Raw genomic sequence first — 24,880 nt, forward strand, 5'->3', positions numbered from 1 at the left:
TGTTATTCAATCCTGTGTCATATTAGTTCCACATTTTAAATCTAATTGCTGGACTAAACAAACCTTTTGCAGGAAAGTCACATGCATTCATTGTTCCAAGTGGTGCTCTACGAAAACAAGTTTGCCACACCTGAAACGCTGCAGGACGTACAACAAATATGAAAGATAAATACCACAACTGCACACAGGACACACCAAACGTTTGGACACACCTTCTCTTCATTCAATGTTGTTTCTTTTTATTCCTGACTATTTACTTTGTAGTTGTCACATCAAGACTACGATGTTGGATCCATTGTGGATTGAACTTTCACAGTATCATGTTAGACCCGCTCGACATCCATTGCTTTCCTCCTCTCCAAGGTTCTCATAGTCATTATTGTCACCGACGTCCCACTGGGTGTAAGTTTTCCTTGCCCTTATGTGGGCCTACCGAGGATGTCGTAGTGGTTTGTGCAGCCCTTTGAGACACTAGTGATTTAGGGCTATATAAGTAAACATTGATTGATTGATTGATTGACTCTCACTATTATGTTGGATCCATTATGGACTGGACTCTCACTATTATGTTACGTCCACTATGGACTGGACTCTCACAATATTATGTTAGATCCACTATGGACTGGACTCTCACTATTATGTTAGATCCATTATGGACTGGACTCTCACTATTATGTTAGATCCACTATGGACTAGACTCTCACAATATTATGTTAGATCCACTATGGACTGGACTCTCACTATTATGTTAGCTCCACTATGGACTGGACTCACTATTATGTTAGATCCACAATGGACTGGACTCTCACTATTATGTTAGATCCACTATGGACTGGACTCTCACACTATTATGTTGGATCCACTATGGACTGGACTCTCACTATTATGTTAGATCCACTATGGACTGGACTCTCACTATTGTTAGATCCACTATGGACTGGACTCTCACTATTATGTTAGATCCACTAATGGACTGGACTCTCACTATTGTTAGATCCACTATGGACTGGACTCTCACAATATTATGTTAGATCCACTATGGACTGGACTCTCACTATTATGTTAGATCCACTATGGACTGGACTCTCACAATATTATGTTAGATCCACTATGGACTGGACTCTCACTATTATGTTAGATCCACTATGGACTGGACTCTCACTATTATGTTAGATCCACTATGGACTAGACTCTCACTATTATGTTAGATCCACTATGGACTGGACTCTCACACTATTATGTTAGATCCACTATGGACTGGACTCTCACTATTATGTTAGATCCACTATGGACTGGACTCTCACACTATTATGTTAGATCCACTATGGACTGGACCATCACTATTATGTTAGATCCACTACGGACTGGACTCACAATATTATCTGCGTTTCCCTCCAAGGTTTCTCATTGTCATTCTCAGTCTCATCCCATTGGATTGAGTTTTTCCTTGCCCTGATGTTGTGGCTTGTGCAGCCCTTTGAGACACTGGTGATTTAGGGCTATATAAGTAAACATTGATTGATTGAATGAACATGTGGAGTTATGTACTTCTCAAAAAAAGGTGAAATAAATAAAAACTTGTTTTATTTTCTAGTTTCTTCAAAATAGCCACCCTTTGATCTGTTTACTGCTTTGCACACTTTGGGCATTCTCTCCGTGAGCTTCAAGATTGGTTTTCACTTCTCAGGTGGGCTTGAAACACATGGAGAGAATGCAAAGAGTGTGCGAAGCAGTATTTAGAGCAAAGGGTGGCTATTTTGAAGAAACAAGAATATGCGGTTATGTTTTCACCTTTTTCTGTTATGTACATAACTCTCCTGCACGTCCCCCGAACGCCTCACGAGACGGTCCCCCGAACGCCTCACGAGACGGTCCCCCCGAACGCCTCACGAGACGGTCCCCCGAACGCCTCACGAGACGGTCCCCCGAACGCCTCAGTAGACGGTCCCCCGAACGCCTCAGTAGACGGTCCCCCGAACGCCTCAGCAGACGGTCCCACGAACGCCTCAGTAGACGGTCCCCCGAACGCCTCAGTAGACAGTCTCCCGAACGCCTCAGTAGACGGTCTCCCGAACGCCTCAGTAGACGGTCCCACGAACGCCTCAGTAGACGGTCCCCCGAACGCCTCAGTAGACGGTCCCCCGAACCCCTCGGTAGACGGTCCCCCGAACGCCTCGGTAGAAGGTCCCCCAAACGCCTCGGTAGAAAGTCCCCCGAACGCCTCGGTAGACGGTCCCCCGAACGCCTCAGTAGACGGTCCCCCGAACGCCTCAGTAGACGGTCCCCCGAACGCCTCAGTAGACGGTCCCCCGAACGCCTCAGTAGACGGTCCCCCGAACGCCTCAGTAGACGGTCCCCCGAACGCCTCAGTAGACGGTCCCCCGAACGCCTCAGTAGACGGTCCCCCGAACCCTTCTGTAGACGGTCCCCCGAACGCCTCAGTAGAAAGTCCCCCGAACGCCTCAGTAGACGGTCCCCAGAACGCCTCAGTAGACGGTCCCCCGAACGCCTTACCAAAAAAACCCCTGAACATTATGTGGGACATGTGGAGTTATGTAATTAATAAAAAACAGGTACAATAACTGAAAACATGTTTTAGTTTCTTCAAAATAGCCACCTTTTGCTTCGATTACTGCTTTGCACACTCCTGGCATTCTCTTTATGAGCTTCAAGATTGTTTTTCACTTCACAGGTGTGCTTGAAGCCCATGGAGAGAATGCCAAGAGTGTGCAAAGCAGTAATCGGAGCAAAAGGTGGCTATTTTGAAGAAACGAGAATATAAAACATTTTTTCTGTTATTTCACCTTTTTTTGTTAAGTACATAACTCCACATGTGTTCATTCATACTTTTCATGCCTTCAGTGACGATCTAGCTGGAAGTCTCGCCGCAGCTCGCTGTCTAGAATAGAGGAGTACCAAGTCTCACGATAGTTTGTAACCAATATCGACAATGATACAACTTTACATCAACTTAGCTGGTTTACACCATTGAAGTACAAAACCCAAAAGCAGTGAAGTTGTCACGTTGTGTAAATGCTACATAAAAAGAGAATACAATGATTTGCTAATCCATTTAAGCCTTTATTCAATAGAATAGACTGCAAAGACAATTTTACGTTCAAACTGTGAAACTTAGTTATTGTTAGCAAATATTAGCTCATTTGGAATGTGATGAATGCAACATGTTTCTTAAAAGCTGGCACAAGTGGCAAAAAAGACTGAGAAAGTTAAGGAATGCTCATCTAACACTTATTAGGAACATTCCACTTTTCTTGTAAAATTGCGACTGTTATTGAGTAAAATTCCAACTTTTATCATACAGTTGCACAAATTTTTCTTATAAAATTTTGACTTGGGTTGAGTAAAATGACGCTTTTATTATAATACTGCCAAAATTCTAAGTTTTTCTTGTGAATTTCCAACTCATTTTTCACAACAAGCGTCTTTATGTTTGCATAGTATGTATATATTATTCATGTTGTAAATACAAATCTCTAAACTGCCATCTAGTGCAGTGTTTTTTAACCACTGTGCCGCGGCACACTAGTATTCTGTGAGATAGTCTGGTGTGCCATGGGAGTTTTTTTCTCACAATGTGTCAACTTTTTTCTTATAAAATTGGGAATAATTTCTCATGTTCTTTCTGATTCTGTACTATTGCAATTTTTCGCGGAAAATTGTTACTTTTTTATGTAAAATTAATACTTTTTAATGCAAACTGGGGACATTTGTCGTATAAAATTCTGACTTTTATCACAATACTGCCAATTTTTTTTGTTGTTCTCGTAAAATAGTGACATTTTTGCTGTACAATTGTGACTTTTATCATCATTTTGCCAAGCAAAATGTCGATGATTATTATAATAGTGCCAACATTTTTTCGGTTTTCTTATAAAATTGTGACTTTTGTCGGGTAAAATTACAACTCTTTTTATAAAATTGCCATAATTCTAAACTTTTTTGGAAAAATTGCAACTGTTATTGAGTAAAATTACAACTTTTATCATAGCATTGCACAAATGTTCAGTTTTTCTTGTAAAAATTTGAATTGAGTTGAGAAAAATGACGACTTTTATTATATTACTGCCAAAATTCTAAGTTTTTCTTGTGAAATTCCAACTAATTTTTCATAAAAAGGGTTTTTATCTTTGTATAGTATGTTTATATTATTCATGTTGTAAATACAAATATTTATACTGTAATGTAGTGTAGTGTTTTTCAACCACCGTGCCGTGGCACACTAGTGTGCCATGAGATACAGTCTGGTGTGCCGTGGAAGATTATATAATTTCACTTAATTGGGTTAAAAACATTTATTTGCAAACTAGTAATTATAGTCTGCAAATAATGTGCCATTGTTGAGTGTCGGTGCTGTCTAGAGCGCGGCAGAGTAACCGTGTAATACTCTTCCATATCAGTAGGTGGCAGCAGGTAGCCAATTGCTTTGTGGATCTCAGGAACAGCGGGAGGCAGGGTGCAGGTAAAAAAGTGTCAAATGCTTAAATCAAAAATAAACAAAAGGCGAGTGCCGCTAAGAAAAGGCATTGAAGCTTAGGGAAGGCTATGCAGAATGAAATTAAAACTGAACCGGGTACAAAGTAAACAAAAACAGAATGCTGGACGACAGCAAAGACTTACAGCAGATGGCGTCCACAAAGTACATCCGTAAATGACATGACAATAAACAACAAAATAGGGAAAACTACACAAACAGCAAAAAAGTCCAGATAAGTCAGGGTGTGATTTGACAGGTGGTGACAGTACACATACTTTAAGACAAGAGCTATAGTGATACATGCTTGGTTATGCTTTGAAATCATATCCAACAATTGTGAGCACGACTTTTTACTATCAATATCAGCTGCTGAGTTTCATTTTTTAATGTTTTACACTGGTGGTGTGCCTCGGGAGTTTTCCAATGAAAAAAAATGTGCCTTGGCTGGAAAAAGGTTGAAAAAGAATGATGTCTGGGATGATGTCCATATGTCTGGGAACGCGACCAACAGATAATCCTTGATATCACTCAACAAATCGTATTTTGGTAAAGTTTCGGGATCTATTCCATTTGATTTTGATCTGTTTTTAAGGTCTAGGCCCTAGCCATCCTGGTCTGGTGGCCCACCACTTGGTTCACTTCTGTTCAAAAGTCACCTGACTGGATGCAAAATGTTCCTGTTGCTTGTACAGGAGGAAATTGAAGTGAAGCCTTCCGAGCAGAACACCGGGACAGTGAGCGGGTCATCAGGCAGTCTCCTTATGTCAGGCCGAAACGGGTCTGCAAGTGATGCAGACTGCCGGATCTCAGAGGACTGTCAGGTCCCGGATGTGGAGCTGATGGAGCTGGGGCCGCTGCTGGAGGAGGGAGGGGTTCAGCAGTCCGCTTCCAAAGGCATGCATCTAGAGGTAAGACTTTTGAAAGAACCCCCGCCAAGGATGCGTGTCAGGCCTCACTAATCCTGGCTTTTAAAGGGAGCGGACATGCTGGCGGACGAGGAGGAGGAGGGTGACGACGTGGGAGAGGTCCTGACCTTGCCGCTTCAGGCGCACCACGCCATGGAAAAGATGGAAGAGTTTGTACACAAAGTAAGTCCGGCTTGGCGTGCGGTACTACCTATTTATCTTGGGTGGAGTGGATTAGAGCGGTGTGGCCACCTTTTTTACCACCTCATTCCTGCTACTACAACCAGTCAGTCAGCACAGGAGCCGCCCCCTTTGTATATATCGTGGAGGTCTTGCACCTTGCACCCTTCGGACCACCAAGGACAGACATGACAGGCTTGACGGTTTTGTGATTTGTTTTTTTTCCGCAATAAACGTATCGCTCTGCTTTTCAGCAATCGCGTCTTGTGATGGTGTCGCTCTTCAGGTTGCTTTTCAGCAATCGCGTCTTGTGATGGTGTCGCTCTTCAGGTTGCTTTTCAGCCATCCACTCTCGTCTCAGTCTCCGATTCCGATTCGCTCGTGCTTGGGTTTTCACTCCACCATCAACAACTCCCAACTTCTCCAATCTCTTCCTTGCCGGCTGCTGCCCTTTTTATAGAGTGACAGGTGATCAGACAAACGCGCCCAAGTGGGCCATCTACACACCTGTCGTCGATCTCAGGCACACCCCGCCTCGCTGCAGGTCCGCAGGCCACGCCCCCTCACAATAAGTGAAGTGAAGTGAATTACATTTATACAGCGCTTTTTCTCTAGTGACTCAATGCGCTTTACATAGTGAAACCCAATATCTAAGTTACATTTAAACCAGTGTGGGTGGCACTGGGAGCAGGTGGGTAAAGTGTCTTGCCCAAGGACACAACGGCAGTAACTAGGATGGCGGAAGCGGGGATCGAACCTGCAACCCTCAAGTTGCTTGCACGACCACTCTACCAAACGAGCTATGCCGCCCCAATATATATATATATATATATATATATATATATATATATATATGTATATATATATGTATATATATATATGTATGTGTATATATATATACACACACATTATTTATACACACACACATTGTTTATACACACACATATATACATATATGTATACACACGTGTCTCTCTCTCTCTCTCTATATATATATATATATATATATATATATATATATATATATATGTATGTATGTATATATATATATTTATACACACACACATTATTTATACACAATTGTTTATACACACACATATATATTTATACACGTGTCTAAATATATATGTATATGTGTGTGTATATATATATATATATATATATATATATGTGTGTGTGTATATATATATATATACACACACACATTATTTATTCACACACACACACATATATACATATATGTATACACACGTGTCTCTCTCTCTCTCTCTCTCTCTCTCTCTCTCTCTCTATATATATATATATATATATATATATATATATATATATATATATATATATATAATGTGTGTGTATGTATGTATATTCATATATTTATCATTTTTAAAAGTGGCCCTCTGAGGGCAACCATAACTGCCATGTGGCCCTCAATGAAAACCAGTTTGACACACCTGCTCTAACAGGTGTGTCACGTGACCACTGCCTGTGCGTAATGCCAAAACAACTATCAAAACAAACACTTTGATTAATCATCATTCATTTATGGTAACGGGATGGCTTCTTTTGTCGTCCTGATCGGTGTTTAGCATGCATTCCTTTTCCTCCCGTCCGCTAATGATAAGCATAGTCATTTAGAAGCGGCTCTGCACTGTGGATAGACGATGCGTTCGTTGTAGCTTGCAGGCACGCTCCCTCCTGTATTTCATGCATGGGTCTTGAGAAGAAATGTGGAAATGTCTTGCGTTCTCTTGTTTGAAGGAATCTTTCATGCGAGTACAATCTCTAGTCACATCAACACTGGATCCTCAGCCGATCGCCGATCAGTGGAAAAAGGCAAATTGTCTGTTCCAGGTTTGATCATGGGATTAAAGAGTTTTAAATGTGTCGTTTTTGGATTTTCTTACACATGGATGCACACGATATTGTTCATAACTTTTATGGACAGAAATTCTAGGCGCAGTCAAGGCGTTGAGGGGATCCGGTTTGGTGGCTGCAGGATTAGGTCTCTGCTTTTTGCAGATGATGTGGTCCTGATGGCTTCATCTGGCCAGGATCTTCAGCTCTCACTGGATCGGTCCGCACCCGAGTGCGAAGCGACTGGGACGAGGTTCAGAAACCTCCAAGTCCGAGTCCAAGGTTCTCGCCCGGAAAAGGGTGGAGTGCCCCAAGACCCTGCCCCAAGTGGAGGAGTTCAAGTACCTCGGAGTCTTGCTTACGAGTGAGGGAAGAGTGGATCGTGAAATCGACAGGGGCGTCTTTAGTAATGCGAACGCCGTATCGGCATAGAAGGAGCTGAGCCGGAAGACAAAGCTCTCAATTTACCGGTCGATCTACGTTCCCATCCTCACCTCTCCCGTCCAAAGGCAAAACCCAGTAACTAAATTTTGGTCAAAATTGAGCTGATAATCATTTTGGAGTTCCTAGTTGATACGATAGTGTATGCGAAATTGTAATTTGTTCCATAAGTAAACTGTTACGCGCATGGCAGGACCTAGCAACTACCACATAACCGCGTAGATACAACAGAAAAACCTAGTATCTCAAGGGACCAATCAGAGCTTCTTGGTCAGTCGCCTTATTGTCTTTAATGAGTTATTTGCACGAATGGGGGCCGACGGTCAACCTGATTATGTGATATTATGGCACAAGGGGACATTTGAGCTTTGGGTTACAACCAAAGGACAAAATCACGGGTACAAGCGGCCCAAAAGAGTTTCCTCCTCCCTTAGAGATAGGGTGAGAAGCTCTGCCATCCGGGAGGAGCTCATAGCCGCTGCTCCTCCACATAGAGAGGAGCCAGGTGAGGTGGTTCGGGCATCTGGTCAGGATGCCACCCGAACGCCTCCCTAGGGAGGTGTTTAGGGCACCTCCGGCCGTCAGGAGCCCACGGGGAAGACCCAGGACACGTTGGGAAGACTATGTCTCCCGGCTGACCTGGGAACGCCTCGGGATCCCCCGGGAAGAGCTAGACGAAGTGGCTGGGGAGAGGGAAGTCTGGGCTTCCCTGCTTAGGCTGCTGCCCCCGCGACCCGACCTCGGATAAGCGGAAGAAGATGGATGGATGCACACTTTCAGTACATAAAACCATTTCTAGTGTTGGGTTATTATGAGTTGTTTTCAAGTGTATCTGGTGTGTCCCGGAGACCTCACAGTGCTAATTCCGTCAGATCTCCAGTGGTCATACCTATCATGTCTCTCACAGGTCTGGGAGGGGCGCTGGAGAGTCATTCCCTTCCATGTCCTGCCAGAGTGGCTCAAGGACAACGATTACCTCCTTCATGGACATCGGCCTCCCATGCCTTCATTCCGGGCCTGCTTCGGAAGCATCTTCAGAATTCACACCGAGACCGGGAACATTTGGACTCATCTGTTAGGTGAGAATGCAAGGATGTTTCTAGGTCTGTGAGTCACGGCTAAACGCTTGTATCTCCCTCAGGGCTGATCCTGTTCCTGTGTCTGGGCACGCTAACCATGTTGCGGCCCAACATGTATTTCATGGCGCCGCTACAAGAGAAAGTGGTGTTCGGCATGTTCTTTCTGGGAGCTGTGCTCTGCCTCAGTTTCTCCTGGCTTTTCCATACCGTCTACTGCCACTCTGAGAAAGTGTCCCGCACCTTCTCCAAGTAAGACTCTTCTCAAAGGATGCTCACTTATTACTCACAAACGTGCTCAACAAGTTGGACGGAGGAGCGTCACGTGGTTTGACCTTGCGTAATTCAACATGTTGGAAAAAGGAACTAAGAGTTTGTTTAATGCCGCCTCGGCAGTTACTGATAGTTTCTTCAAATCTTTTGTTTGATTGTGAGTATTTTCTAATCAGAGGAGAAACATTTTAAGAATGTGCAACAATTGACCTACAGCTTATCAAAAATACAAATATAGTCTAGATAAGACCAATCTAAGTCTTAAGACTAGATCTTACCAGTCTAGGACTAGATGTGACTAATCAAAGTCTAAGACTAGATGTGACTAATCAAAGTCTAAGACTAGATGTGACCAATCTAAGTCTCAAACTAGATGTGACGAATCTAAGACGAGATCTTACCAGTCTAATACGTGACCAATACGTGATGTCACCAATCAAAGTCCAAGACTAAAGCTTCCCAGTCTAAGACTAGACGTGACTAATCAAAGTCTAAGACTAGATGTGATCAATCTAACACTAGATATGATCAATCAAAGTCTAAGACTAGATGTGGCCAATATATGTCTAAGAATGGATGTGAACAATCTAAGTTAAAGACTAAATGTGACCAATCTAAGTCTAAGACTAGATGTGACCAATCTAAGTCAAAGACTGGATGTGACCAATCTAAGTCTAAGACTAGATGTGACCAATCTAAGTCTAAGACTAGATGTGACCGATCTAAGTCTAAGACTATATGTGACCGATCTCAGTCTAAGACTAGATGTGACCGATCTCAGTCTAAGACTAGACGGACCGATCTAAGTCTAAGACTAGATGTGACCAGTCTAAGACTGGATGTGACCAATCTAAGTCTAAGACTGGATGTGACCAATCTAAGTCTAAGACTGGATGTGACCAATCTAAGTCTAAGACTAGATGTGACCAATCTAAGTCTAAGACTAGATGTGACCAATCTAAGTCTAAGACTAGATGTGACCAATCTAAGTCTAAGACTAGATGTGACCAATCTAAGTCTAAGACTAGATGTGACCAATCTATGTCTAAGACTAGATGTGACCAATCCAAGTCTAAGACTAGATGTGACCAATCTAAGTCTAAGACTAGATGTGACCAATCTAAGTCTGAGACTAGATGTGACCAATCTAAGTCTAAGACTAGATGTGACCAATCTATATCTAAGACTAGATGTGACCAATCTAAGTCTAAGACTAGATGTGACCAATCTAAGTCTAAGACTAGATGTGACCAATCTAAGTCTAAGACTAGATGTGACCAATCTAAGTCTAAGACTAGATGTGACCAATCTCAGTCTAAGACTAGATGTGACCAATCTCAGTCTGGGACTAGATGTGACCAATCTCAGTCTAAGACTGGATGTGACCAATCTAAGTCTAAGACTAGATGTGACCAATCAAGTCTAAGACTAGATGTGACCAATCTAAGTTCAACACTGAATGTGACCAATCTAAGTCTAACCCTGGATGTGACCAATCTAAGTCTAACACTGGATGTGACCAATCTAAGTCTAACCCTGGATGTGACCAATCTAAGTCTAAGACTATATGTGACCAATCTCAGTCTAAGACTAGATGTGACCAATCTCAGTCCAAGACTGGATGTGACCAATCTAAGTCTAAGACTAGATGTGACCAATCAAGTCTAAGACTAGATGTGACCAATCAAGTCTAAGACTAGATGTGACCAATCTAAGTTCAACACTGAATGTGACCAATCTAAGTCTAAGACTGGATGTGACCAATCTAACTTCAAGACTAGATGTGACCAATCTAAGACTGGATGTGACCAATCTAAGACTGGATGTGACCGATCTAAGTTCAAGACTAGATGTGACCAATCTAAGTTAACAGTAACAATAAATAACTAATGTGTATACAAATAATTTATTAGTAACAATAGATTATGTGTATATGTACTGTATACATGTATGTATATATGTGTATTTGTACATGTATGTCTATGTATGTATATATGTATGTATAAATGTGTATATGTAGTGTATACATGTATGTATATATGTGTATTTGTATTTGTACATGTATGTCTATGTATGTATATATGTATGTATAAATGTGTATATGTAGTGTATACATGTATGTATATATGTGTATTTGTATGTCTATGTATGTATATATGTATGTATAAATGTGTATATGTACTGTATACATGTATGTATATATGTACATGTATGTCTGTGTATGTATATATGTATGTATAAATGTGTATATGTATGTGTATACAAATCCTGTGTGGCTCTTTGTCTTCCAGGCTTGACTACTCAGGCATCGCCCTCCTCATCATGGGCTCCTTCGTGCCCTGGCTGTACTACTCCTTCTACTGCTCTCCTCAGCCTCGACTTATCTACCTCACCGTTGTTTGCGTACTCGGCATTGCCGCCATCATCGTGGCCCAGTGGGACCGCTTTTCCACACCTCGACACAGACCCACCAGAGCAGGTGATGCATCAGCTAACGATCACACGTGTCACTGACTGAGGTTTTGTTGTGCGGCGAGTGGCCAACTGCGTTGCGTTGTTGTCTCAGGTGTGTTCATGGGCCTGGGACTCAGCGGCATTGTTCCCACCATGCACTTCACCATTGAGGAGGGCTTTGTGAAGGCCACCACAGTGGGCCAGATGGGTTGGTTCTACCTGATGGGGGCCATGTATATCACTGGTGCTGGTCTGTATGCAGCCAGGATCCCCGAGCGCTACTTCCCTGGGAAGTGTGACATATGGGTGAGTTTGTTTTGCACTAGCTTTGCTTGGAGAAATGATTTTTCAACCTTAGTTGGATACTAGTATCTGTTTACTGTTCAACCTTCATTTGCAAACTTGATTCATTCTTGAACATGGTTCGCATGAGAAACAATGCAAACATGAACAATATATATATATATATATATATATATATATATATATATATATATATATATACTATTTGTGTATGTGTGTTTGTGTGTAGGTATGTGTATATAAGTGCGTATGTATAGATGTAAATATAAACAGAATACAATGATTTGCTCATCATTTTCAACCCATATTCAGTTGAATATGCTACAAAGACAACATGTTTGATGTTCAAACTGATAAACATTTTTTTTTCTTTGCAAATAATAATTAACTTACAATTTCATGGCTGCAACTTGTGCCAAAGTAGTTGGGAAAGGGCATGTTCACCACTGTGTTACATCACCTTTTCTTTTAACAACACTCAATAAACGTTTGGGAACTGAGGAAACTAATTGTTGAAGCTTTGAAAGTGGAATTCTTTCCCATTCTTGTTTTATGTAGAGCTTCAGTCCTTCAACAGTCTTCGCTGTCGTGTTTTACGCTTCATAATTGAACCTTTTGTGGGTTCTTCCGAGGATGTTGTAGTCGTAATGATTTGTGCAGTCCTTTGAGACATTTGTGATTTGGGGCTATATAAATAAACATTGATTGATTGTTTGATCATTTCGATGGGAGACAGATCTGGACTGCAGGCGGGCCAGGAAAGTACGCGCACTATTTTTTTACAAAGCCACAATTTGTAACACGTGCTGATTGTGGCTTGGCATTGTCTTGCTGAAATAAGCAGGGGCGTCCATGAAAAAGAAGGCGCTTAGATGGCAGCATATGTTGTTCCAAAACCTGTATGTACCTTTCAGCATTAAGGAGCCTTCTTAGATGTGTAAGTTACCCATGCCTTGGGCACTAATACACCCCCATACCATCACACATGTGTAAGTTACCCATGCCTTGGGCACCAATGCACCCCCATACCATCACAGATGCTGGCTTTTCAACTTTGCGTCGATAACAGTCTGGATGGTTCGCTTCCCCTTTGGTCCGGATGACACGATGTCGAATATTTCCAAAATCAATTTGAAATGTGGACTCGTCAGACCACAGAACACTTTTCCACTTTGCATCAGTCCATTTTAGATGATCTCGGGCGCAGAGAAGCCGGCGGCGTTTCTGGATGTTGTTGATAAATGGCTTTCGCTTTGCATAGTAGAGCTTTAACTTGCACTTACAGATGTAGCGACAAACTGAATTTAGTGACAGTGGTTTTCTGAAGTGTTCCTGAGCCCATGTGGTGATATCCTTTAGAGATTGTTGTTGGTTTTGGATACAGGGATGGAAGGTCACGGTCATTCAATGTTGGTTTCCAGCCATGCCGCTTACGTGGAGTGATTTCTCCAGATTCTCTGAACCTTTTGATGATATTATGGATCGTAGATGTTGAAATCCCTGAATTTCTTGCAATGTCACTTTGAGAAAGGTTGTTCTTAAACTGTTTGACTATTTGCTCACACAGTTGTGGACAAAGGGGTGTACCTCGCCCCATCCTTTCTTGTGAAAGACTTAGCATTTTTTGGGAAGCTGTTTTTATACCCAATCATGGCACCCACCTGTTCCCAATTAGCCTGCACACCTGTGGGATGTTCCAAATAAGTGTTTGATGAGCATTCCTCAACTTTATCAGTATTTATTGCCACCTTTCCCAACTTCTTTGTCACGTGTTGCTGGCATCAAATTCTAAAGTTAATGATTATTTGCAACAACAAAAAAATGTTTATCAGTTTGAACACCAGCGTCTTCAATAATGTGCAATTTCAGTGGCTTCTTACGCCGTACACACGTGCATTATGTCATAAAAGTGAAGCAAGACAGATAAATATTAGAGTAGTCAGTGCACAGCGGCTGAAAATGACCGTTACTGTGTAACTAGCCAGTTCCAACCACGGTTAGTCGCCATCATACGGTCCTGTACCTGACAAGGTGTGATGACATGGTTGACAGGGGAGGGCCGTACTTGGTGCTCTTTACAGAATACATGTTCTACACCAAAAAAACACTATGTTCTCTACTACTAGTGTTACCATATCTAAGTTTTTGTGCAGAAATGTGGGGAAGTTGACAAAAGTAAGGTAAATCACATGAAAACAAGAGGGAACCATCAAAGAAAACAAAGGATGTGCCTTTTCTACATGCAGCTTAGAGATGCGCAGATAGGCAATTATATCATCCACAACCGCATAACCAAAGTCGCCATCCACCCGAACCAACATTTTATCAACACCGCAACCGCCCGCCACCCGCCCGTTGTTATACATCAGGGCACGGCAGCCTTTATAACTCATAGCTCTTATTAAACCCGTTTCACAGAGTATAGAAGACAATGGGAGCCGCAAACATTCTCGGGACTGTTTGCTGGTGCTAATCCAGATAACGAGAATAAGGGCGTGCTATGAAGCCATTGGCTTTGACGCCTTCAACAACACATACAAAGTGTTTGCCAGTCCAGCAACATGTTGTGTGCAGCTTCCGCAGAAACACGTACAAGATTGAAAGGCAATACTGGGTGACACAGAGTACACTGATGGTTGTGATATAAACAATTTTAACACACTTACTAATATGCGCCACGCTGTGAAGCCACACCAAACAAGAATGACAAACACATTTCGGGAGAACATCCTCACAGTAGTGAATTGTGAAGTGAATTATATTTATATAGCGCTTTTCTCAAATGACTCAAAGCCCTTTACATAGTGACACCCAATATCTAAGTTACATTTAAACCAGTGTGGGTGGCACTGGGAGCAGGTGGGTAAAGTGTCTTGCCCAAGGACACAACGGCAGTAACTAGGATGGCACAAGCGGGAATCGAACCTGCAACCCTCAAGTTGCTGGCATGGCCACTCTTCCAACCGAGCTATGCAACAACATAAACATAAACACAATAAAACAAATACCCAGAATCCTTTGCATCCATGACTATTCCTGAATACATTTTACACCCCCCCCCCGCTCCAACCCCGCCCACCTTACCAACGCACGGGGGGGCGGGGTTTGGTGCTAGCGGGGTGTAAAATATAGTCAGGAAGAGTCATGGATGCAAAGGATTCTGGGTATTTGTTGTGTTGCGTTTATGTTGTGTTACTGAGAGGATGTTCTCCCAAAATGTGTTTGTCATTCTTATTTGGTGTGGCTTCACAGTGTGGCGCATATTAGTAAGAGTGTTAAAATTGTTTATATCACAACCATCAGTGTACTCTGTATTACCCAGTATGCCTCTCAGTCGTGTGCGTGTTGCTGCCAAGCCTCATATAACATGTTGCTGGACTGGCATGCAGTTTATACATGTTGTAGAAGGCGTCAATGGCAATGGCTTCATAGCACGCCCTAATTCTTGTTAAATGGGTGACCGCCAGTAGATGTTTGCGAAAATTTTTGCGTTGCCTGTTGTCTTCTTTACTTTGTGACACGGGTCAAAATGGGCCTCTGAGTGGTAAATGTTGCCGATACCTGAACCATTTATATCAAATATTTCTGAATGGTTCAACCGCCACCCGCCCGAATCTATTTAAAATCTACATTTTCGTCATGTCACCCGCCCGACCCTCTGCGGATGAGAGCGCAAATACAGCTACAAAAGTAAAACAATGAAAAACCAAAAAAAGATCAAGTGAAACCTCCATTAGAGTGTCCGCCCTGAGATAAGTAGGTCATGCGTTCAAACCCCGGCCGAGTCATACCAAAGACTATAAAAACGGGAGCCATTACCTCCCTGCTTGGCACTCAGCATCAAGGGTTGGAATGGGGGTTCTTGCCCTTATGTGGGATCTGGGGGTGTCGTTGTGGCTTGTGCAGCCCTTTGAGACACTCATGAGTTGTCCGCCCTGAGATCGGTAGGTCGTGAGTTCAAACCCCGGCCGAGTTATACCAAAGATTATTAAAACGTGAGCCATTACCTCCCTGCTTGGCACTCTGTCAGGTTCAAACAATGATGGCATCTATTAAACAGACAGGAAGCAAGGAATCATGAAGAGACAGAGTTCAATTTAGCTCATAGTCACAGTCTCGCCCTACGCTCTAAGGTGCAGCTCTTTTTATTCAGAGTTCCATAGTCAATTTCACAGAGGCCGCCTTAAAAGGAGTGGTCACATATATTATGCAGAGCAGGTCCAGGACGCGCAGTACGTGTGGTTTTGCCTTGTCCCCGCTTCGTCTGCGTGTTGTCATCTTATCTTTGTTGAGGTACTTGAAGTGTTTGGCTGTTAGCGGGCTGAAACAATAATATAACATCTGCGGCTTAGGCCACCCCTCAGACAAGAAGTTTTGTCCTTGCACAGATTAGAAAAAGTCTAACTTGAGCACAATAGCTGATAACTAAAGCAACGGACTTTAAGCATACTAAAGGCCTACTGAAAGCCACTACTAGTGACCACGCAGTCTGATAGTTTATATATCAATGATGAAATATTAACATTGCAACACATGACAATACGGCCGCTTTACTTTACTAAATTGCAATTTTAAATTTCGCGCGGAAGTATCATGCTAAAACGTCGCGGTATGATGACGCGTGCGAGTGACGTCACCCAATGTAGAGGACATTTTGTTCCAGCACCGTTCACAGCTACAAGTAGTCTCTTTTCATCACATAATTCCACAGTATTATGGACATCTGTGTTGCTGAATATTTTGCAATTTGTTCAGTGAATAATGGAGACGTCAAAGAAGAAAGCTGTAGGTGGGAAGCGGTGTATTCCGGCCGCCTTTAGCAACACAAACACAGCCGGCGTTTCCTTGTTTACATTCCCGAAAGATGACTGTGAAGCTTTACTATGGAACAGAGCAGTCAAGCGAACATGGTTCCCTACCACATATCAACCGGCAGGATTCGGTGAGAAAATGGTGGTAATAAGTCGGCTCTTACCATAGACATGAGCGGAGAGCTTGCGTCGTTCCTCCTGCACCTGTCAAAGAGGCAGCTGCGGACTCTCTTTCATCCTCTCACCGGCCGCCCCTGACCGTCACTTGCTTCCACCGTGGAGGAGGGGGGGGGGGGGGGGAAATCTCAGCCCGGTCCCACTGGCTGCCTTCGCCTCATCGAGGAACGTGGCTTCCCTCGGAGACACTGGCGGTCGCCACACTCCTCCGACTTTCAGGTTATACAGGTACGACCATATAATCTCACTAAAACACTAGTTACACATTAACAGATAAGGGATTTTCCAGAATTATCCTAGTAAATTTGTCTTATAACATCTGAATCGTCTGCCGTCTAGTTTTTTTTTTTTTTCCTAGTCCTTCACTCTCACTTTCCTCATCCACAAATCTTTCATCCTCGCTCAAATTAATGGGGAAATCGTCACTTTCTCGGTCCGAATCGCTATCGCTGCTGGTGGCCATGATTGTGAACAATGTTCAGATGTGAGGAGCTCCACAACCCGTGACGTCACGCGCACATCGTCTGCTACTTCCGGTGCAGGCAAGGTTTTTTTTATTAGCGACCAAAAGTTGCGAACTTTATCGTGGATGTTCTCTACTAAATCCTTTCAGTAAAAATATGGCAATATCGCGAAATGATCAAGTATGACACCTAGAATGGACCTGCTATCCCCGTTTTAATAAGAACATCTCATTTCAGTAGGTCTTTAAAGTTAGTGTGATAATACAGTGGTTCTCAAGCTTTTTTCACTGATGTACCCCCTGTGAACATGTTTTTTAATTCAAGTACCCCCTAATCACAGCAAAGCATTTTTTGGGTTGAAAAAAAGAGATAAAGAAGTAAAATACAGCACTATGTCATCAGTTTCTGATTTATTAAATTGTATAACAGTGCAAACTATTGCTCATTTGTAGTGGTCTTTTGTTGAACTATTTGGAAAAAAAGATAGAAAAATAGGTAAAAACTTGTTGAAAAATAAACAAGTGATTCATTTTTAAATAAAGATTTCTACACATAGAAGTAATCATCAACTTAAAGTGTCCTCTTTGGGGATTGTAATAGAGATCCATCTGGATTCATCAACTTACTTCTAAACATTTCTTCACAAAAAAAGAAATATTAATGGAACATGTCCACAAAAAAATCTAGCTGTCAACACTGAATATTGTATTGTTGCATTTCTTTTCACAGTTTATGAAATTACATTCATATTTTGTTGAAGTATTATTATAAATATATTTATAAAGGATTTTTGAATTGTTGCTATTTTCAGAATACTTTTAAAAAATCTCACGTACCCCTTGGCATACCTTCAAGTACCTCCAGGGGTACGCGTACCCCCATTTGAGAACCACTGTGATAATATATACATAATTATTCTAACCTACTCAGCATCAAGGGTTGGAATTGGGGGTTAAATCAGCAAAAATGATTCCCGGGCGCGGCCACCGCTGCCGCTCACTGCTCCCCTCACTTCCCAGGGGGAGATCAAGGGTGATTGGGTCAAATTCAGAGAATGATTTTGCCACATCTAGTCTGTGTGTGTGACAGTCATGGGTACTTTAACTTAAATTTAAGGTGTCAGGGTACCAAAAGGTGGATATATCCTTGACATTTTCTTACAAAGGATAAAACACTGAATATTGACAACATCTTAACGTCACACGCCCCCCCCCCCCCCCCCCCACCGCGCCTCCCAACAGTCCTAACGTGTGTGTTATCCCTGTTCTCTTCCTTCTCCTCCCAGTTCCACTCCCACCAGATCTTTCACGTCCTGGTGGTGGCGGCGGCCTTCGTCCACTTCTACGGCGTCTCCAACCTGCAGGAGTTCCGCTACGGCCTGGAGGGAGGATGCACGGACGACTCTCTGCTCTGAGAGGCCAGACTGTGACTTCTCCTTTCCTTTATAGCCACACACACACACACACACACACACACAGTAAAATGCTGCTGGATGTCCTTCTAGTTACCTTTCGATCCTTATCTACGTCTAATTTGCTCACGGCGGGTGTGAGGGTTTGGGGGAGTTATTTTCTTTTCTTACCTTGGCTTATTTTTGCTCCAATGAAGTAGCATTAACTCGCCAACAAGCACTCTGAGGGGCCCTCAACAGGGGCCTCCCTTCGTCAGTAATAAAACTTGAAAGTTGCATCCCCATGTCAAGTCAGCCGAAATGCAAGATAGGCGAAGTCCGCCTGCATGTGACAGGCGCTAACAGGATATCGTCGCCAGTAGAACCGATCATTCTGTCCGGGCCAGAGGAAGAATGTACGGTCTGATGTTTTAACGCCACTCCAGGGGCCACACGTGTAGGAGTATGATGTCGGTGCGGGTATACCGGATGTGTTATTGTTTTAGTGCTAACAATTGTGCAGTCTATTACCACTCCCCGGTAAGCCCGCTAGAAATCCTACTAAATCACTTCGTCATGAAGTGTGTACGCTTTTAAATCAGACCTGGGCAAATTAAGGCCCGGGGGCCACATGCGGCCTGACGGATGTTCCCAAATAATGTTTTTCCGATCTTTAAGATGGAAAGTGTAGCTGCCATTATGATGTTTTCAAATGACCATATGTCTTGAACTATACCAGGCCTGGGCAATTATTTTGACTCGGGGGCCAAATTCAGAGACAAAACAGTTGTATAGGGGCCAGTATATCTATTTTTAGGAACGCTAATAAAAAAAAAAAAAACTGACAATATTGTCTGATTGAATGCTAAAAATGTTATGACAGATCGCTTTAGAAAAACATAATTTTAAATGTTTCTATGAGTGATAAAGCACTGAATATTGACAACATATGAACGTCACACCCCCTCTCCATCCAAATATTTAAAGTTTTGAAAAAAAAGTGTTTGGGGGTCGGTATATCTATTTTTAGAAACGCTAATATAAAAAAACCTGGCAATATTGTGTGAGTGAATGCTAAAAATGTTATGAAGGATCGCCTTAAAAAACTTTATTTTAAATTTTTCTATGAGTGATAAAGCACTGAATATTGACAACATATGAATGTCACACCCCCTCTCCATCCAAATATTTAAAATTTCGAGAAAAAAAATGTCTTGGGGTCGGTATATCTATTTTTAGGAACGCTAATACAAAACCTGACAATATTGTCTGATTGAATGCTAAAAATGTTATGATAGATCGCCTTAAAAAAACATGGTTTTACATTTTTCTATGAGTGATAAAGCACTGAATATTGACAACATATGAACGTCACACCCCCTCTCCATTCAAATATTCAAAATTTCGAGAAAAAAGTTTCTGGAGATCGGAATATCTATTTTTAGGAACGCTATTAAAAAAAATGGACAATAATTTCTGATTGAATGCTAAAAACATTATGACACACCGCCTTGAAAACGGAATTTTAAATGTTTCTATGAGTGATAAAGCACTAAATATTGACAACATATGAACGTCAATCCCCCTCTCCATCCAAATATTTAAAATTTCAGAAAAAAAAGTGTCTGGGTTGTCGGTATATCTATTTTTAGGAACGCTAATAAAAAATAAAAAAAACTGACACTATTGTCTGATTGAATGCTAAAAATGTTATGACAGATCGCCTTAAACGTAATTTAAAAATGTTCTATGAGTGATAAAGCACTAAATATTGACAACATATGAATGTCACACCCCCTCTCCATCCAAATATTAAAAATTTCGAGAGAAAAAAAAGTGTCTGGGGGCCAGTATATCTATTTTTAGGAACGCTAATACAAAACCTGACAATATTGTCTGATTGAATGCTAAAAACGTTATGACAGACCGCATTAAAATACTTAATTTTAAATGTTTCTATGAGTGATAAAGCCCTGAATATTGACAACATATGAACGTCACACCCCCTCTCCATCCAAATATTTAAAATTTCGAGAAAAAAAGTGTCTGGGGGCCATATATCTATTTTTAGAAATGCAAATATTAAAAAAAACTGACAATATTGGTGTGAGTGAATGCTAAAAACATTATGACAGATCGCCTTAAAAAACATTATTTTACATTTTTCTATGAGTGATAAAGCACTGAATATTGACAACATATGAACGTCACACCCCCCCTCCCCATCCAAATATTTAACATTTCGAGAAAAAAAATGTCTGGGGGCCGGTATTTTTATTTTTAGAAACTCTAATACAAAATATGACAATATTGTGTGATTGAATGCTAAATACGTTATGACAGATCGCCTTAAAAAAACATTTTAAATTTTTCTATGAGTGATAAAGCACTGAATATTGACAACATATGAATGTCACACCCCCTCTCCATCCAAATATTTAAAATTTCGAGAAAAAAGTGTCTGGGGGCCGGAATATCTATTTTTAGGAACGCTAATAAAAAAACAGACAATAATGTCTGATTGAATGCTAAAAACGTTATGACACACCGCCTTAAAAAACAGAATTGTAAATGTTTTTCTATGAGTGATAAAGCACTGAATATTGACAACATATGAACGTCGGACCCCCTCTCCATCCAAATATTTAAAATTTCGAGAAAAAAAATTGCCGGGGGTTCGGTATATCTAATTTTAGGAACGCTAATACAAAACCTGACAATATTGTCTGATTGAATGCTAAAACGTTATGACAGATCGCCTCAAAAAAACATAGTTTTAAATGTTTCTATGAGTAATAAAGCCATGAATATTGACAACATATGAATGTCACACCCCCCCTCTCCATTCAAATATTTAACATTTCGAGAAAAAAGTGTCTGGGGGCCGGTATATCTAATTTTAGGAACGCTAATTTAAAAAAAAACTGACAATATTGTGTGATTAAATGCTAAAAACGTTATGAAAGATCGCCTTAAAAAACTTTATTTTAAATTTTTCTATGAGTGATAAAGCACTGAATATTGACAACATATGAATGTCACACCCCCTCTCCATCCAAATATTTAAAATTTCAAGAAAAAAGTGTCTGGGGGCCGGAATATCTATTTTTAGGAACGCTAATAAAAAAAATTGACAATAATTTCTGATTAAATGCTAAAATCGTTATGACACACCGCCTTAAAAAACGGAATTGTAAATGTTTCTATGAGTGATAAAGCCCTGAATATTGACAACATATGAACGTCACACCCCCTCTCCATCCGAATATTTAAAATTTCGAGAAAAAAAATGTCTGGGGGCCGGTATTTTTATTTTTAGAAACTCTTAATACAAAATCTGACATTATTGTCTGTTTGAATGCTAAAAACATTATGACAGACCGCCTTAAAAAACGTGATTTTACATTTTTCTATGAGTGATAAAGCACTGAATATTGACAACATATGAACGTCACACCCCCCCTCCCCATCCAAATATTTAACATTTCGAGAAAAAAATGTGTCTGGGGGCCGGTATATCTATTTAAGGCGATCTATCATAACGTTTTTAGCATTCAATCAGACATTATTGTGAGGTTTTGTATTAGCGTTCCTAAAAATCAGATTTCGTGTCCTGATAAGGCCCCTTCCGTGGCAGATCAGAGAAACCCACACCTCTACAGCGCATTCCATCGCACACACTAAAAATCAGATAAAACGGCTCCCAGACACATTTTATTCTCAAAATTTGGGCCCCCTAAGTCAAAATAATTGCCCAGGCCTGGACTATGGTCAGAATTAGTTACTATGGTAATGTAATTAGTTACTATGGTAATCTACGTCACAGCAGCTCAGAAGAGGCAGCCAGCAGTGTGTGCGGGGAGCGTTTCCACAGAGTGTCAGCCTGAAATGTGGGTGTCAGCGACAGATTATTTTTACAACAAAGTTCTTAAGTTTAGTGATGTATCAGATATAACAGATTGTAGTTTTTTTTTTTGTTGTTTTGTTTTTAGCCTTTGTGTTCATATGTCACTGTGTTTATTGCATTTCGCTTGATGGTAAAATATGAGGATGGAGAGTGGGTGTGACCTTCATATTTTGTCAATATACAGTGTTTTATCCTTCATAGAAAAATTTTAAATTCCATTCTGTTTTTTAAGGCGGTCAGTCAGGTTCAAACACTGAACCATCTATTAAACAAGACAAAAAGCAAGGAATCAAACAGAGACAAGATTCAATTTAGCTCATGAGGAGAGCATGTGGACCTGCACCCTCGTACAGTGTCACCCCACGCCCTGAGAAAAAAGTTCCATGCCTCCCCATTTATTTGGACATTCCCTGATTACATATGCAGACGCTTCTAAGAGGACGGGTCTCATTACGCAGCAGCTGCATTGAGTCATAAGCCGTTAAAACAAAAGGTGCTTGGAGGTGTGTCGGGTTTGCCCCCCTTTCTGCATGTAGATTTCGGGTTCTGACAAGGCCCTTCCCGTGGCTGTCCAGATCTGAGAAACCGATACTTTTACGGCGCATTCCATCGCACACACTAAAAATCAGATAAACCGGCCCCAGACATATTTTTTACTCTAAATTTGGACCCCCTCCCCCAACTCAAAATAATTGCCCAGGCCTGTTTTAAATTGATACATGTGTGAATAGCACATGTACTGTAATGACGAAATGAACAAGTCGCTTGAAACTCACATTATTTTTTAAGCTGCCATTTCCTTGAATTGTTATTATAGCATGAACATTTTTTTTATTTTATTTGACACATTCCTCATCAGAGTGGGAGAAAAGACTGCATTCACGCGTGTCATTGAACACATCACGGCTTTTCTAATATCTGGGTTTTAGATCCTCCGGGCTACGCACAATGTACAGATCTGGATGGCTCAAATTGTGTTTTTTTTTTTGTTTTTGTCGGTTGCGAGCTTCCTTTTTTGTTCCAGATTTCAGATGCAATCAGAGGTGTAAGTAGCAAGCTCTGTGTGCTCTCACAATTGGAGACTCTTCATGGGATTTAAAAAGTGTGGTTGATATAAAAAAAAAAAACTCTGTTATTCCTGTGCCTTAGGCCAATGGAAACATTTGAAGTAAAATGGCCTATCTGGAGAGTGGAGGGATCCACCATGACTTCCCCCCCCCCCCCCCCCCCCGCCCCCATGTAGACCCCTTGTCCTGTTTTCCTTGCCATACACAATCAAATCCTTCATTGAACCCACAACCCCGCGGAGAGGTTGTACCAACTGCTGTTCAAGACTACTTTTCTAGGTCAACTTATTCAAGCTTTATTACGAAGACTAAAACTATGTGTATTCTTGACTTTGTGTTATGTCCTGTGTAGAAAGTGAGAAATCATACATTTCGTTGAAATGTAGGCATAACTATTTATTAATTGTTATCTTGGGGAAAAATACTGTAATAAATGTTTTTTTTTTCCACATGTACAGCAATGTTGTCCCCTTTGTATTATCTCTATACTTTTAAAGTCCAAACCTATTTTTATTGAATATGTCCAGGGTGTACCCCGCCTTCCACCCGTATGTAGCTGAGATAGGCTCCAGCACCCCCCCCCCCCCCCCCCCCCCCCCGCGACCCCAAAAGAGACAAGCGGTAGGAAAATGGATGGATGGATGGATATACAGATTCCCTCAAAGGTATTCATGATGTGTCTATATTAGTTGTATTAGCCTACTATCAAAATGACTTTTAAAGTCTTATATAAGTGTTATAATGAAGGCAACACATGATGTAAGTGTCTATATTAGCTATATTAGCCTACTATCAAAATGACTTTAAAAGTCTTATATAAGTGTTATAATGAAGACAACACATGATGTAAGTGTCTATATTAGCTATATTAGCCTACTATCAAAATTACTTTAAAAGTCTTATATAAGTGTTATAATGAAGACAACACATGATGTAAGTGTCTATATTAGTTGTATTAGCCTACTATCAAAATGACTTTTAAAGTCTTATATAAGTGTTATAATGAAGGCAACACACGACGCAAGTTTATATATTAGTTATGATAGCCTAATATCAAAATGACTTTAAAGGTCGTATATAAGT

At 41.2% G+C, this 24,880-nt stretch overlaps 1 protein-coding gene across 1 annotated transcript in view; it reads left to right on the forward strand.

Annotated features, from left to right (window-relative positions):
• Positions 1-24,252, forward strand: part of adipor1a (adiponectin receptor 1a) — a 28,409-nt gene extending 4,157 nt beyond the window's left edge. Inside the window, exons 2-9 of the mRNA XM_061875485.1 lie at positions 2,693-2,753; positions 5,188-5,403; positions 5,470-5,583; positions 8,783-8,954; positions 9,017-9,203; positions 11,516-11,703; positions 11,791-11,984; positions 18,719-24,252. Coding sequence (XP_061731469.1) covers positions 5,257-5,403; positions 5,470-5,583; positions 8,783-8,954; positions 9,017-9,203; positions 11,516-11,703; positions 11,791-11,984; positions 18,719-18,847 — 1,131 coding nt within the window. The 5' untranslated portion in view covers positions 2,693-2,753; positions 5,188-5,256 and the 3' untranslated portion in view covers positions 18,848-24,252. The remainder of the gene's footprint in view (positions 1-2,692; positions 2,754-5,187; positions 5,404-5,469; positions 5,584-8,782; positions 8,955-9,016; positions 9,204-11,515; positions 11,704-11,790; positions 11,985-18,718) is intronic.
• Positions 24,253-24,880: the final 628 nt, after the last annotated feature.

The sequence above is a fragment of the Nerophis ophidion genome, linkage group LG16 (genome assembly GCF_033978795.1).
Source record: "Nerophis ophidion isolate RoL-2023_Sa linkage group LG16, RoL_Noph_v1.0, whole genome shotgun sequence".
NCBI lineage: Eukaryota > Metazoa > Chordata > Actinopteri > Syngnathiformes > Syngnathidae > Nerophis > Nerophis ophidion.